Source organism: Chelonia mydas, chromosome 10 (assembly GCF_015237465.2).
Source record: "Chelonia mydas isolate rCheMyd1 chromosome 10, rCheMyd1.pri.v2, whole genome shotgun sequence".
NCBI classification, from domain to species: domain Eukaryota; kingdom Metazoa; phylum Chordata; order Testudines; family Cheloniidae; genus Chelonia; species Chelonia mydas.
This window is the reverse complement of record NC_051250.2, coordinates 65,072,624-65,088,730: the sequence shown is the minus strand read 5'-3', so window position 1 is coordinate 65,088,730 and position 16,107 is coordinate 65,072,624. Positions and strand designations below refer to the sequence as shown.

The 16,107-nt window shown below is 42.3% G+C and overlaps 2 protein-coding genes across 12 annotated transcripts in view; one reads left to right on the top strand and one right to left on the bottom strand.

Annotated features, from left to right (window-relative positions):
- The window catches only part of GABPB1 (GA binding protein transcription factor subunit beta 1), a 38,456-nt gene extending 26,896 nt beyond the window's left edge, over window positions 1-11,560 (bottom strand). The window contains exon 1 of one of the 7 annotated variants that reach the window (XM_007066821.4): window positions 11,536-11,560. In XM_007066821.4, coding sequence (XP_007066883.1) covers window positions 11,536-11,538 — 3 coding nt within the window. In that variant the 5' untranslated portion in view covers window positions 11,539-11,560. Of the gene's footprint in view, window positions 1-104; window positions 9,173-9,192; window positions 9,766-10,910; window positions 10,988-11,233; window positions 11,450-11,535 lie in introns of those variants that run through there. The other 6 variants (XM_037910966.1, XM_043523980.1, XM_043523983.1 and 3 more) reach the window with 6 other exon arrangements.
- USP8 (ubiquitin specific peptidase 8) overlaps window positions 10,844-16,107 on the top strand; it is a 45,257-nt gene continuing 39,993 nt past the window's right edge. For 2 of the 5 annotated variants that reach the window (XM_043523979.1, XM_043523973.1), the window contains exon 1: window positions 10,844-11,202. The gene's annotated coding sequence lies outside the window, so the exon portion shown is untranslated. Of the gene's footprint in view, window positions 11,203-12,408; window positions 12,427-16,107 lie in introns of those variants that run through there. The other 3 variants (XM_043523976.1, XM_043523971.1, XM_037910964.2) reach the window with 2 other exon arrangements.

Sequence of the window (16,107 nt, the reverse complement as noted above, 5' to 3'; positions counted from 1 at the left end):
AAAATACCAATCATTATTTTTCTTCTCCATAATTTTTGGGGGGTTTTTTTGCAACGCTTTTAAAAATGAGATGATGCTTTAGGCACTATAACAAGTTTCCTCACCTGCTTAATACACAGCCAACCTGTTCATGCAACCTTTTCTGGTCATTCAAATAGAGTTGAAGTTGGGTGAAGAGTTTATTACTTAATATTCCTTGCGTTATTGTCCACAGCTGTGGAAGGTTTTTCTTCTTTAAAAGTTACTGCAGCCTCAAATTAGACTGAACTGGCTATATACTCTCTAAATAAACAATGATTGATACTCTCTTACTTGGTATTGATTGCAACCTAGTGCAGCTACTTATGTTCCCTGTTCATATTTCCCATTGGCATTGCATATATTCAGAAAAAATATTTACTTTGATTAATTAAGGATCTGCCATGCTAAAAATACATTATGATAGACAGGAAGCACAATACTTTTGATAACTTTTCTACAGAATTCCGTCTAGTGTACTGTATGGTAACACTAATATGTCAAAAAAGTTAATTTGCACTGCCACGAAAGGGAAGACAAGGAATTTGGGACCAGTTGTGGCTTCACCTTGTAAATACACCAAAGCCAGATCAATGGTCAAAATTAACAAAAAAAAAAGTACAACTTGCAAGGGAAATCCATAGCCAAGCACTGGAAACAGTGGACATGTTCACTATAAGTGACTCAAAATGACTGAACTAAAATTCAAAATAAAAACCAAAAATCCAGAATTCATCATTTCAGAAAAATAGTTAAGTCTGAAAGAGAATCCCCCCATCTAATCTGGCAAATGCTCATATAAACACACACAAAACCCCATACTTTCTAAAATTTATGAAATTAATGTTTAATATATCTAGCTGCTTCACCGCTTTCAAATATACATGCTACCTTATCTGAACATTCTCTTTCAAGCTGGAAAGGGTTTTTTTGTGTTTGTTTGTTTGGCAATAGACTTAATTGCTGGAACATTTCTTCAGAGGAGTATTTAAACATTTTTCTATTTTCTGTATTAATATATTTTCCATATGAAGAAGATTTGTTAAGAAATATTGTTGAAAGCATAAATATGTGAATAGTATTTTATTTTTTAGTGTATACGTTTGAGTGATGGCAATAGATAGTACTGATATCAATTTGATAGTGCTTGTTCAGCATATTATTTTATTGTAAATATGCAGAATTGGTAGAAATAGTAATTTAAGGACTTATGGATAAAATGTTTTCAATTTTAGACATTCTAATTTTAATAGTACACATGGCTATATTTCTATGCATGTTTTAGGAGCCTCAACAAGGTTGTGGACTTCACAAGGCAAGTAATAGATAGATAGATCTATGTTGTTTGTGTATACTGTACCCAGAGTGGAGATTTTGTGTGACACCCTGTAACTTTGAAAGATGCTGGCCTCAATAACTCTTTCTTTTATGCTCCCTTTACCACAAACATTTCTGTGCCTTGTTCCATGCTCCTTATGCTCAGAATATAAATCTATCTGTGATGCTTTCATAATCATCTCATTTAGTCCACCCTAAAAACTCATTTCTGCAGCATTATCCACTAACAACAGAATGGTAGACTTTTTTTTTTCCCCCTGCACCACACATACTTACGGCTAAGTGAAAAGCCGTGATTAAGTAAAAAGCCATTTTGTTATATTCAACACATCAGCTAAGATAATTAACAAGTAGTAGGACAAATCAAGGGTGAAGTTGCAGGTTAAGTCATTTTGGAGATAAAAGCTGATAAAATTACCCAAGGAAACTTTTCAAAGATGCTCGAGAAGAGCTAATGTTTTGAATCTACCTCTACAAAACAGCATGCAAGGCTTGGTTGAATCTTTCCATAACAGTTCCTACATAAGATATGACATGTTAAATTACAACTAGTAATTGCTAGTACTACGTTTATTCCTCCCAAATTCACACAGCATATATAACTCTAAAAAAGGCACTTAATATTTCCCTTCTGTATAAAATGGGTCTTTGAAAAGCAGAACTTTATTTTAGGTTTCCATCATTTTCAAGGCAACATATGGACTTTTGCATAAATTTGGCTAATCACTGTCCCAAGACAATGAATATAACAACTTTTTTCACAGCTGAAAAAAAAAACAGTTAAATTACTGATACCTGTACAGTTATAAAGATCTTGCTTTTTTTGGGGAGCGGGGGGTAAGAGGCAGAAGGAAAAAAATAAACCTATGTGGCAAAACATCCCTAAACATATGCGTTTTCTACAAGAACTCCCTGGAACAACAGCTTTGCAAAACCACTGACTGACCTTAGACCCAATATTAAAAATTAAATAATTACAGTGTCCAGAATTTAAAATACAGTTTAAACAACCAGCCAAAACATAATGAATTTTTCATTCTTTTATCTATGCTTCCATCTGCAAAGATACTAAGAATGAGAATGGGTTTTACCAATTTACTTTCCAGTCATGCATGACAAATGGTTCAGACGGTATTATATTAGTCATAGTTTATGAGAAGCATGATATATATTTCTTGATGGAGTAATTTACCGATGCTCATGGTTACAGGTCTAGCTGCTCCTCTTTTTTGGTCTCTTTCACTGCACTTTGTCACGCCTTTATCTGTCCTAGGGTGGAATTCTGCAATTCATTCTCCCACACTTAAATCAGGACCTGGGCTACAGTACCCTGCACGTCAACTGTTCTCACCCTGCAGTCCAACTGAGTTTGGAAACCTGAGGTTCTTCCCTTTGGAAGTCCATGACTAGTGATGCCCAGTGTGTAGACAGGCTTCTTAAAAACAAAATATTATTTATTTATAAATAGGAACAAAGCTTTTAGAGTGAAGGGCACATCATTGCCTGATGGTAACTTAAGCAGGCCTTAACTTCTTCAGACACTCAGTCTAATGGGCGCCTGTGTCAGCCTGGTTGCTCTGAACAACTGCCCCCCTCACACCTTCGATCAAGAGACCCTTATTAAATCTGCCATAGTTCTTTTGACCTTCTACATTCCCAGCATTTTCCTGTCCTGAAATTGCCTCTTAACTCTTAAACGTTTGCTCACAAGTGGATTATCTTGAGACACTCTTTCCTTTCCTTCTTGCTTTTCCCTACAGTCCCCTATTAAACAAAAACAATATATTCATACAGTAAAAATCCCAAGAGCCAGGTCAATATACAGTATTTATAAATTATTACAGAACAGCTCCAATTCCATCACACAAATGATAGGGCAGTTCAGGAAGAAATACCATTAAACTATTAATTTCATTCTCTTTAAATGGAGTCAAAATCAGTCACAAAACCAATGAATTTGTGAAGTTTTCTTTGTGACTTCTTTAATTATGGTAGCTCCTGACTGAGAAATGAAGGAGTGAGGACAAGATGAGTAGCACTGTAGACATCTATATTACTTCTAGTATCAGGAATCAATCAGTTTTTTAGTGTAAGAAAGTAAAATCAGCCCATGTAAGAGAGGGGACCGTGTCTTTTTACTTTTGTCAGGAAGAATCTTTGCAATGGAAAACATCAAGCTAATAAGTTCTTAATGGCTGTTCCACAACAAACTCACGAACAGGAAAAAAGTGAAGAATATATTACTGAGGGGCTACAGTATAATTGTGAAAACAGTTCTGAGGGGGGAAAATGAACCTATTAATGGATAAAGCTGAAACAAAGTGCTTTAACCTTTGATAAGGTCATTTCAGTAATTCCAAAACAAAATTGTTTAGATATTTTGTTTCACAGTGAATTTCAAACTTTTCATTCCAATATAGGACAAAAGGAAATTTTGAAATGTCAGAATTCAAATTCCAAATTAGGTTGAGAATTGTTAAATTCCAAGTTTTGACCAGCTCTCAGAATAATTCATGAACATCACAGTCTTATTTCTCTCCTTTGATTTTGTGGTTTTATTTTTAAAGCCCATATGGAGGAGGAATCTAGCTGTATACAAAAAAAAACAAACTTCATCACTCTTGCCATGGGGTGTCCGAACGCTGATGCAACCTTCTTTTAAGAGTTTCCAAGAGCATCCCTCAAAGGAGCAAGTAAATAAACTTTTGCTCTGGTGCCCTGTGGGGTTGCTCCCACTAGGTATTTCAGTCCACACTCTCAAAGATATTTGAAGACACCTTCTCAGGGGTTTGTTTTGTTCATTTGAATCACTGCTTGTAGCATTCTCTTTCAAATTATACTACTATATTTTGCTTTTCTTAACATTTGATTTTGATGTCTTAATGATGTTTAACTGAATTGTACTATACTTAATAAGTAGTGTCCCAACCAAGGCAAAGGAAATGACATGGAAGACTACAAATAAAATTAGCTTTTTTGTCATGTCATTTATCCATTATATGTTTATTACAGGCTAGCTTTAAAGTTAGACTTAAAGTATTCTTTTTCAAGAGTTTACATATTACATCTAATTTTCAGTGACCTACCAGTACAGTTTATTTTATTTCTCATAGGATACCCAAAGAAATGTTCACGGAGCCATCTTGTGGAGACAAGGGTAAAAATAACCCTGAGAAAAATTACATTGTCGGCCAGTTACAAAATAAAATCAAATTATATAACTTACAGCAGTGAGCAGCGGTGATAGTATAGTTGTTGAGAACCAACTAGTTCTTTCACTATAAGACTTATGCACTTAGAAACTTTCTACAAACAAAAAACATATCACTAACGATATTTCTCATGACTACTCAGCTAAAGTTGATTAATTTTTTAATTAAAAATGACCTGTGAAAAACTGTTCTAATATTGCTTTTGGAGTGCTGTTTGTTTGTTGCACTTACATAAACTCAAAATGGGTTATTTTTTAAAATAAACTTTTAACTTGCGGTTGATTTTCTTGTCAATGGGAATAAACGCAGTCTACACCCACAGGTAAGAACCCTCATGTTTCGCATGTAAATTATGGCCTGAACAGAAAAATATGTTTGTACAAATAAACTTGTGCATAACCACATTGGACCTTAAATTATACGATTTTGCACCTTCTCTGGATGGTACTTCCCAGAAGCTACTGTAGATTTCTCAGCATATTGGTAGCTTTTGGAATTCAGGGCTGTCCTTAGGAGCTGAAAAATGTGTGTGCAATTCTCGGCGGTATCAAGCCCATGCCTGATGCAACTGTGCATGTTCTTATACTGGGGCGGATATTGGCAAGGGTGGCTCTTCGCTATCTTTTATGAACTTTCCTGCTTCTGAGCTAGTCCTGGCATAAAAGTTAGAGCAACCAAAGAGCTGTCCTAATGTACAAGGGCTAGAACAGCCCCCTACAGACTGTTGCACTGGCCCAAAATCTGTTCAGCACAACCCTCCACCCCAGAACAATTCCCCACCACTCCTCTGCCAGCATGACAGCATCCCAGGAGGGGTTTTATATCAGCTGCCTAGGATTTTTCCCCTGCCAGAGAAATCCTCAGCTGCGCCTTTAGGACAGCTTTAAGGCCACTTTGTGACACTCCGGCTGCTTAAAGTGACACAAGCAAGACCAAGTATCTAGCCCTATATGCAGTACAGTAAAATATTATAGTCAACGTTGAGTTGGGTTTTGCAGTTAAAACAGGAATCCACTATAAATTAAGTGCTGCCACTGGACTTCCATAGAGTTGGGACTGAGCATTATAGAGAGTAGGGAAAGAGGCTCCTTTTCAAATACTGTATACATCCTTTTCATCTGACCAGTATAGTATGGTCTTTGGGCTCTCCAGCTGCATTACTGAAATTGAAAAAAAATGAATCAACAGGCTTCTTCCAGACATGACAAACAAGATGTCAGGAGGTTGAGGATAATATCTAGAGCCTATAACATGAGTAGTTGCTACATCAATTGTTTGTTTGCAAGGCCTTTTCTACACTAGAAAGGCTATACTGGTATAGCTAGACCAGCACATGCTCCTAGTGAACACACAGCTTTTATCACAAGAGTTCTTTTTCTGGTATAGCTTATACCAGCTCCCAATTAAAATAGCTACACTGGCAAAAGGACTTTGATGATTTAACTGTGTCTACATTAGGGCTTTGCCAGCATAGCTATGTCGGTTAGGGATGTGAATTTTCTCACACTCCTGACATAGCTATACGACCAAAATTTTTAAGTGTAGACCACACCCTAGCTGAGGGTGCTCTTGTACCCCAATAGCTCCTGCACTACCACATGGGGTCATTGGCCAGCAGCAGTGTTTTGCCTATGACTGATTAAGATGCTCTTGTTTGTATTTGAAGTTCTTCACAGTGATTCTTGAGTTTTTGGACTTTTAGACTCAGTTACTGCCATAGACTTCACATGGCTACCTTGAAGACCACTTAGGCACCACAGCTGGAACAAAAATCAAATGCACACCTGTGAGATACCATCAACATAGTACATCTGTTCTGAAGGAACTGTATTGCTTATGTACTTTCAGTGGTAATTCAAGTTATTAAATTTGATGTATAAAGCTCTAGATATGTTGGATTGTAGAGAACAGAGTTTCTCTCTCTTCCCCCATGCAGCAGTACCAACACCAGCTAGGGTGATAGGAAATGAGGCAGCTGGTAGCAGAACATTTTAAGGCCTTGCTTACACTGTGATTTCAGCCACCAGTGTAGCTGTACCAGAGTGAACAGGAGTTAGGCCGGTATAACAGTCACTCAGGGGTGTGGATTTTCCATACCCTTGAGCAACGTAATTATACCGACATACGTTGGTAGCACAGACCAAGCTTCAGCTACACTAGAGCAGTGTGATCAGCACCAGTAAAGTTTACTGCAGAGTAAGCTGTGCCAGCAATACACAGTATCTATGCTAGGGATTTACACTAGTGCAGTTATACGAATGTCTGAAAATCCAAGGTAAACAAAGCCTAAAGAAATAGAATATGCTACCCCACTGGTCTGACAAAGACCAAGAGAATCGTGCTTTGGAACACATGTAAGGCCCACCACTTCTCACAGCCACTTGTTATTTATTCTTCAGAAAGTCCTTTTCTTTTGGTGCTTCAAAGCTAATCTGCCTATACAATCACTGACCTGGTTTTCAGAGGAACTGAGCACCACAACTCCCACTGAACTCAATGGAAACTTATTCGGCATCTCTGACAAATCAGATTTTTCAATTAGATTTTGTATATGTGCCCTGGGAGGTGTCAAAGAAAACACTGAAAATTCCTAACATATATTGATATATAAATGTGTTGGCAAAAATTAATTCATTAAATAAAATACAAACGTCTCATTTTATATTATCTAATCAGTGTTAAAATATCATCACTGAAGTCAACTTGTTTCTGGTTTTCCAAGTTCAGACACAATACCACAATGGTTGAATTCAGGGCAAGATATTGCCCCCATCACCACCAATAACCCTCTCTTGTCTAACTAAAAATGGTTTTACTAGTACCTGCTTGTTTCCATACAGTAATGCTTCTTAAGACCACTCCTGATGCCTTAATTTTATTTTCACATTTATATATCATCTAACAGGTTGCATCCAATAATGTTTAAGGAAATAAATCCATCAAATTGAGTCATTTCCTTGTAAATCGTCATAACTCACTGATTATTCTATAATTCCCACACATCATCGTGGGATCAACATAAGTATGCAGGCTGATATTAAAGATCTGAGCTAGAGTGCAGAATTAAAATTTTATTTTAATATACAATTTGTCAGAAGTAAACCGTTTTAATTTATGTTTTATCATACCAGCCTTTTAATCTAACAGTGCAGCAATTCTGCTCCTACTGGTAGCTAACCACTGTTTCTAGATAATTTAACCAAAAATTCAACATGATATATGCTTCAGAAAAGGTTTGTTCTCTCAGGCCACATCTACACTACCCGCCAGATCAGTGGGTAGTGATCAATCTATCGGGGATCGATTTATCGTGTCTAGTGTAGACGAGATAAATCGATCCCTGATTGCTCTGCCATCAATCCACAGCAAGAGGCGGAAGCGGAGTCAACGGCGGAGCGGCGGCCATTGATCCCGCGCCACAAGGATGCAAAGTATGTGATTCTAAGTCGATCTAAGATACGGAACTTCAGCTACAAGAATAGCGTAGCTGAAGTCGACGTATCTTAGATCGATCCCCCCCCAGTGTAGACCAAGCCTCATAGAACAGGTGATATGAATGGTAAACACTTGCTGTCATGAGGCGGGTCAAAGGTCAAATGATTTAATTTTGTCAGTAGTTTCATTCTCTCGCCCTTTTAATTTTAAATATGCCCATGTATCAATAAGACTCCACTGTACAGTTCAGAACTACAGAAAATATTTTTTCCTTGAGCCAGAAAGCACACATTTGTCTCTTATGTACATTAGAACTGTTATTTCCCTAAAAATGCTATCTTGTTTTGACAGCCAAGAGCTAGTTGTGTTTTAACTACATCCCTGAACTGTACTACAGCTTTGAATAGAACAGGTCTGCAGTACGAATTGAGGATACATGCGTTGTCCCCACTTCAGATTAAAACAGTTTCTTAAGGTACACATCTATAATGAGGACCTTTGACACACTTACTATTCTGTGGATAGGCCCAAAGCCTGGAAGCAAACTGTTTTCAGGAAAAGCATACAGTACTTGGCTTATCTGAATGGTGGGTGACCACGTGCTACTAATTGAGAACTGATTCTGACTCCTTACTTTTGGACTTGCGCTTGTTACAGTACATAAGGAAACTGGATTGGGAGCAAGAGTTAGATCTGGAGTATATTGGGTATTCAACCTGTGTTGTATATGTCCTTAACACTCTGAAGAAAAGGAGGCAGTTTCAGTTTACATGGATTTTATTTTAAATCGTACATTTTATTCAAACCAGCTTTTAGCCTAATTCAAGATCCCTAACATGTACATTGAATTTTAAATACAAGTTAAAACAGATAACTATTTCAAAGTTCATTTTACATAACTATCCATGTAAATTTAGGACTAATACCTACTGTTTTCTCCAGATTACACCCAACTAGATCAAGCAAAAAAACACTTGAGTAGAGGGCATAAGAGATCATTTAAAACTGATTTAAGGGGTAAATTCTTAGAATCCTAATCTGGGTTTGACATTAACAGCCCTAGATTTGAAAAGGGGTTGTTGTTAGGGGTCTGGTAGTATGTAAACCAATTCGATTCCTAGAGGTGACAGGCAATACAACTGTTCAAACAAATGCAATTTATGAGAGTAACTTTACATGTATACTATACCTTTTATCCCAAAAGATTCCAAGCATTTTAAAATGATACACTACAAAATGGGGTAATTTTATCCTCAGTAAAGTGTAAGCACTTCTGGGCCTGAAATACTTCCAAACAAGCTATAGTCGATACAAACGATAGAAACCTGCACGCCAGCCCAAAGCAAGGCAGGAAACGCACAGTCAGATTGCCAAAGCGGAGGCAAAAGAATGCAACCCTGGAGACAACACCCCTTTGAAAAAGTCCACTGCTGAGCTACTGGAGAAGTCCTGTCATCTGCCCACTAGCCTGCTTCTCGCTACAACATTGTACAGGACAAGTAGATGGGGCCACAGCAGCATACACACAACTGGGCTTTAGAGACAACTATTATGTACACTGCACTCACTGGGGTCACAGATCACAAATATGAACCAAGCCAACGTGCTCGGCACTGGGCGGGGAAGGAGGTAATACAGGCACCACCCATTCCTTGGATACACATCCAACATGCACCTCTGCCACACAGACCCTTACCTTCCCCCCACCGTTCTCAGCAAGCCCCTCCATCCCCTCACATACCACAGCCTTCCAACTCCCACACATCCAACCTGCACCCTGCCACACACACCCCTTATCCCCCAGTGCTCAGAAGGCCCCTTCATTCCTTCTCACACCACAGCCTCCCCACCCCCACATCACACATTCAATACGTACCCCACCAGAGACCCTTTACCTCCCCCCGCTCAGAAAGCTCCCCATGCTTTCACACACCACAGCCTCCCCACCCCCACAACACATCCAACATGCACCCCCCCCACAGACCCTTTACCTCTCCCCACAGAGCTCAGCAACCCCCCATCCCTTCACACACCACAGCCTCCCCATCCCCACAACACATCCAACATGCACCCTGCCACATGGACCCCTCAAACCCCCCCCACAGAGCTCAGCGAGCCCCATCCCTTCACACACTGCTGCCATCCCACCCCCCAACACACGTCCAACATGCACCCCACCACAGACCCCTTACTCCCCACACAGACCTCAGCAAGCCCCCATCCCTTCACACATCGCAGCCTCTCCACTCTCATAACACACATCCAGCATAAACCCAGCCACACAGAACCCTTACCATAACACAGAGCTCAGCAACCCCTCATCCCTTCATACACTGCAGTCTCCCCACCCCACAACACACATCCAACATACACCCCACCACACAGGCCCCTTACCCCCCCCCCCCAGAGCTCAGCAAGCCCCCATCCCTTCACACACTGTAGCCTCCCCACCCCACAACACACATCCAACATACACCCTGCCACACAGGCCCCTTACCCCCCCCCCCCAGAGCTCAGCGAGCCCCCATCCCTTCACACACGGCAGCCTCGCCACCCCACAACACACATCCAACATACACCCCACCACGCAGGCCCTTACCTCCCCCCCCCCAGAGCTCAGCGAGCCCCCATCCCTTCACACACGGCAGCCTCCCCACCCCACAACACACATCCAACATACACCCCGCCACACAGGCCCCTTACCCCCCCACAGAGCTCAGCGAGCCCCCATCCCTTCACACACTGTAGCCTCCCCACCCCACAACACACATCCAACATACACCCCGCCACACAGGCCCCTTACCCCCCCACCCACAGAGCTCAGCGAGCCCCCATCCCTTCACACAAGGCAGCCTCCCCACCCCACAACACACATCCAACATACACCCCGCCACACAGACCCCTTACCCGTCACACACAGAGCTCAGCGAGCCCCCATCGCTTCACACACGGCAGCCTCCCCACCCCCACGCCCCTCATACGTACACCCACCCCCACCCCGCCACCCCGCGGAGCCCTGCCCTCGCCCAGCCCCCATGCGCCCCCCGTGCGGCGGGGTCCCCGGAAGGCCGGCCGGCCCGCCCGCTCTCCCCAACAGGAAATCCTGGCTGGGCTGGGCGCTGCGGAGGGAGCCGCGGCGCCGGGTTCCGGGGGAAGTGGAATTATTTTTTACCAGCGAAGAGATCAACTTCCACATCCGGTAACAGGGCCCTACAAAGGCAGAGACTGACCTGGAAAAGCTTGGCCGGCCCGGGGGGGTGGGGGAGAGACGGGGCACGGCGATGGGGCCTTACCGTGCTGCCTGCCCGGCCGTCGCCGCCGTTCACAACAACCACCACGGGCGCCAAAGGCCGCCTCTCAACGGCGCCCAAAAGCCCCACACAAAAGTCCCTGCTGCTGCGCCTGGCGGAGGGACACAGCGGCCGGGAGGGGAGAGGCGGCTCAGGTCACCACAGTGCGTCCCCTCTGTGCTGAAGCAGGGGGACCCCGGGACGGCGCGGGGGCAGCGGTTTGAGGGGCGCATGGCACTTACCATTGGGGTGCGGGGATTATCTTATTACACAAATATCCCCGACAAAAGGGGCTTGGCGGAGGGATACGGCCTCTGTGCTCCCTACAACGCATGCGCAGATATCGGGAGCTGGGGGGGGGGGAGTTGGGACTTGAGAGCCCGCCATGTTCTGTGCCTGCGCTGGTTCCCGCCTGCAGGGGGGGAAGGGGGCGCCGCTGCCCCGGCGATGCTGCCTTAGCTAGGCGAGGCAGAGGCGGGTGGCATGGGTTCAGCGGCCCTGGCCAGGCGGGTGGTGCGAGCGGCAGGGAGGGAGCGAGTAAGCCCTTGTAAAAGCACAGCCGCGAAGGGGGCTCCCTGCGAGTCTGGCGGGCCGCGGGCATTCGCCGCCCACAGACCTGCTAAGGCGGGGTCTGCGCTGCCAGCCCTCGGTACAGCCGGAGCGCTCCCCCTGCGAGAGCCCGCGGAGAGCGGGCGCGGGCAGTTTGCAGCTCACTGTAGTGGGTAGAGGTCCGACGGCGCTATGCCTTAGCGGGGTTTGCCGAGACTCAGTGAGGTCAGAGCGAAGTCTGCGGGGCCTTGTCAGCACGGGGGTTTGCAGCGAGTTCACTGGCTGTGAAAACGCACCTTTTGGCGGGGAAGATAGCGCCAGAGCGGTGACCATACAGCACGGACCTCCGCTCCAGAGTGAGCTAGTCCTGCTACTCCTGCCCTCCCCCTCTGACTGCTGGACCTCCGCCCCAGGTCTCCAGACTGCTTCTCCCAAAATCTCCTGCCGTTCAAGACCTGACCCCCAACTACTCTGAGCCCTAGCTACCACAATTGCTTCAGTTCCCAGCCCTATTATTGAACCAACTTCTGTTGGTGAGAGCAAAGTTTTTGAGTGACAGTGAACTCTTCAGGTCTGGAATAAAGGTACTTAGAGTGTCACAGCAAAATAGAAAGTGGAACAGATTATTAAGCATAAATAGTTAACACATAAGAGACCATCAAGGTGAAGTGTCCCGTTAAGACCTTGGAAGTCATAGGACAAAAGGGGATTAATGGGTTACAGCTTGTTGTAATAAACTACAAATCCAGTGTCTTTATTAAATCCAGGATTTATAGTGTCTAGAAAAATTAGGAATTTAAGATCCCAGGCTCATCTTTTGAAGGTGTTGTGCAGGTTTCCTTTGAAGATGAGGACTGAGGTCAGGTCTACACTTAAAATGCTGCATCTACATCAGCACAGCTGCACTGATGTAGGCACAGCTGTATCTCTGTAGCACTTAAGTAAGGATGCTCCTATGCTGATGCGAGAGCTTCTGTCCACACAGTTAATCTACCTCCCTGAGAGGAGATAGTTATGTTGACAGGAGCAGCTCTCCCATCAATATAGTGCTGTCTACATGGGGGGGAGGGGTGCTGGGTTGGTATAACTATTTTGCTTAGAGGTATGGATTTTTCACACCCAAGTGTGATAGTTACACCAATTTAGGTCTAGTGTAGACCTGGCCTGAGAAGTCAGCTATGGAGTGATCATATTGTGAAAAGTGTTTGCCACTTTATTTTTTGTTATTTTTGTAGCCATTAATAATAACTAGATTTCCTTTCTTAAAAGATAATATTTTATTGGAATTATAATAATATTTTTCAGAGCGGTCTTTCTTTTGTCCTACAAATTGCCTCGGACGCATCAGGGAAAAGTACAAATCATCAGCATCCAAAGATCTGAAATCACCTCAGAAACATTAATGAATTAAACTTCACTATGCTTCTGAAATACTGTAGGTCAGTTTAGTATTCCCATTTTACTGATGGGAACTATATTACAGAAAAAATAAGTGAGTTGCCTTACTGGCAGATGTGCAGACAGAACCCAAGGGTCCTAGATAAACATATGCTCAGACCACTACACCATACTGTCAGACTTGCACATTTCCTGCCTGCGGAGTCCTCCACACTTACCTTAAAAGCCCAATGAATCCCATTTTACTCCACCACATTCAAAGGGCTTCCACTGTGTTGACACTCATTCTGATGAAAGGGGACCAGTTGCTTGTCTTTCTAGAGCTCATCAGTGCTGCTCCATGCATCAGCCAGAAGGGGTCACTACAAAACAACATGAGATGATACCCCCTTCCTTTTGGGGGTTTGCAGGGCTTGCAAGCAGGTCCAACCTTAATTGAATTTTTTAAACTAAGGGCTGAGGGAATGCTGACAGGTACGGAAAAACACAGTTCAGATACATTTCAGAGTAGCAGCCGTGTTAGTCTGTATCCACAAACAGAAAAGGAGTACTTGTGGCACCTTAGAGACTAATTTATTTGAGCATAAGCTTTCATGAGCTACAGCTCACTTCATCGGATGCATGTATTTTCCACTGCGTGCATCCGATGAAGTGAGCTGTAGCTCATGAAAGCTTATACTCAAATAAATTTGTTAGTCTCTAAGGTATCACAAGTACTCCTTTTTTTAGTTCAGATAGAGACATCCCTTAGGGTTGAATTTATTAAAGAGGGAACTATAGATTCCTAGTACAGAGGATAGGAAAGAAGTTGGTAAAGTACAGATAGGAACTAGCAAGGAACAGTCGAACACTACAGAGTTCCATTTAAACAAAACATATGAAGGCATGCAATTAAATATTGACAAAATGTACAAGTGCTTATATACAAATGCTAGATGTCTAAATAATAAGATGGGTGAACTAGACTGCCTGGCATTAAAAGAGGATATTAATATAATAAGCATCCCACCAAGTTTCTGTAATGAGGATACTCAATAGAACACAGTAATACCAGGGTACAAAATATATAGAGATGACAGGGTAGGTCGTGCTGGTGGGGGAGTGGCACTATATGCTAAAAAAAAACATAGAGTCAATAAGATGAAAATCTTAAGTGTATCAAACATTATACCATAGAATCTCTATGGATAGAAATTCCATGGTTCAATAATCAGAGTATAGCAGTAGGAATGTATTAGTGACCACCTGACCAGGATTGTGAGAGTGATTTTTAAATGCTAATGGAGGTTAGAGAGGTTACAAAATCCAGCAATTATGGGTGATTTCAACTATCCTCATATTGACTGGGTAAATGTTACCTCAGGATGTGATGCAGAGATATAAATGACCCTTGGAGCAGCTAGTTCTGGAACCTACAAGGGGAGAGGCAATTTTTGATTTAGCTCTAAGTGCAACATAGAATTTGGTCCAAGAGGTAAGTATAGCTGAACTGCTCAGAAATATGACCATGAAGAAATTAAATTTAGCATCCTTGTAGGGGGGGAAATACCAAAACAACCCACCACAGTAATATTTAACTTTAAGAGGGAGGAACTACACAAGAATGAGGACACTAGTTAGACAGAAATTAAAAAGAGCAGTCACAAGGGTAAAATGCCTGCAAGTAGCATGGAGACGACTTCAAAGCACCTTAATAGAGGCTCAGACTAAATGTATACCCCAAATCAAAAAAGAAAGGAGGACCAAAAGAATGCTACCGTCATTACTCTGCTAGAGACCAAAAATCATGGACTAAACAGAGGCAGTGGATTTATGGTGTCTTCTTAGTGTATGTGTAATGTGCCTCATGTGATTTATGGTTTCTTACAGAAATCTGTAATCCACTAACCCCTTCTTTTTATCCTATGACTGCAGAGGTGTTAACAGGCACTCTACCTTGAATAAAGAACAGGAGTACTTGTGGCACCTTAGAGACTAACAAATTTATTAGAGCATAAGCTTTCGTGGGCTACAGCCCACTTCATCGGATGCATAGAATGGAACATATAGTAAGAAGATATATATATATACAGTCAGAGAAGGTGGAATTTGCCATAAAAACTGTGAGAGGCTAATTAGTTAAGATGAGGTATTATCAGGAGGAGAAAAAAACTTTTGTAGTGATAATCAAGATGGCCCATTTAGACAGTTGACAAGAAGTGTGAGGATACTTAACATGGGGAAATAGATTCAATATGTGTAATGACCCAGCCACTCCCAGTCTCTATTCAAACCCAAGTTAATAGTATCTAGTTTGCATATTAATTCAAGCTCAGCAGTTTCTCGTTGGAGACTGTTTTTGAAGCTTTTCTGTTGCAAAATTCCAGTTTTCAGAGTAGCAGCCGTGTTAGTCTGTATTCGCAAAAAGAAAAGGAGTACTTGTGGCACCTTAGAGACTAACAAATTTATTTGAGCATAAGCTTTCGTGAGCTACAGCATCCGATGAAGTGAGCTGTAGCTCACGAAAGCTTATGCTCAAATAAATTTGTTAGTCTCTAAGGTGCCACAAGTACTCCTTTTCTTGTTGCAAAATTGCCACACACAAATCTTTTACTGAGTGACCAGAGAGGTTGAAGTGTTCTCCTACCGGTTTTTGAATGTCATGATTCCTGATGTCAGATTTGTATCCATTTATTCTTTTGCATAGAGACTGTCCAGTTTAGCCAATGTACATGGCAGAGGAGCATTGCTGGCACATGATGGCATATATCACATTGGTAGATGTGCAGGTGAACAAGCAACTGATGGCGTGGCTAATGTGATTAGGTCCTATGATGGTGTCACTTGAATAAATATGTGGACAGAGTTGGCATCGGGCTTTGTTGCAA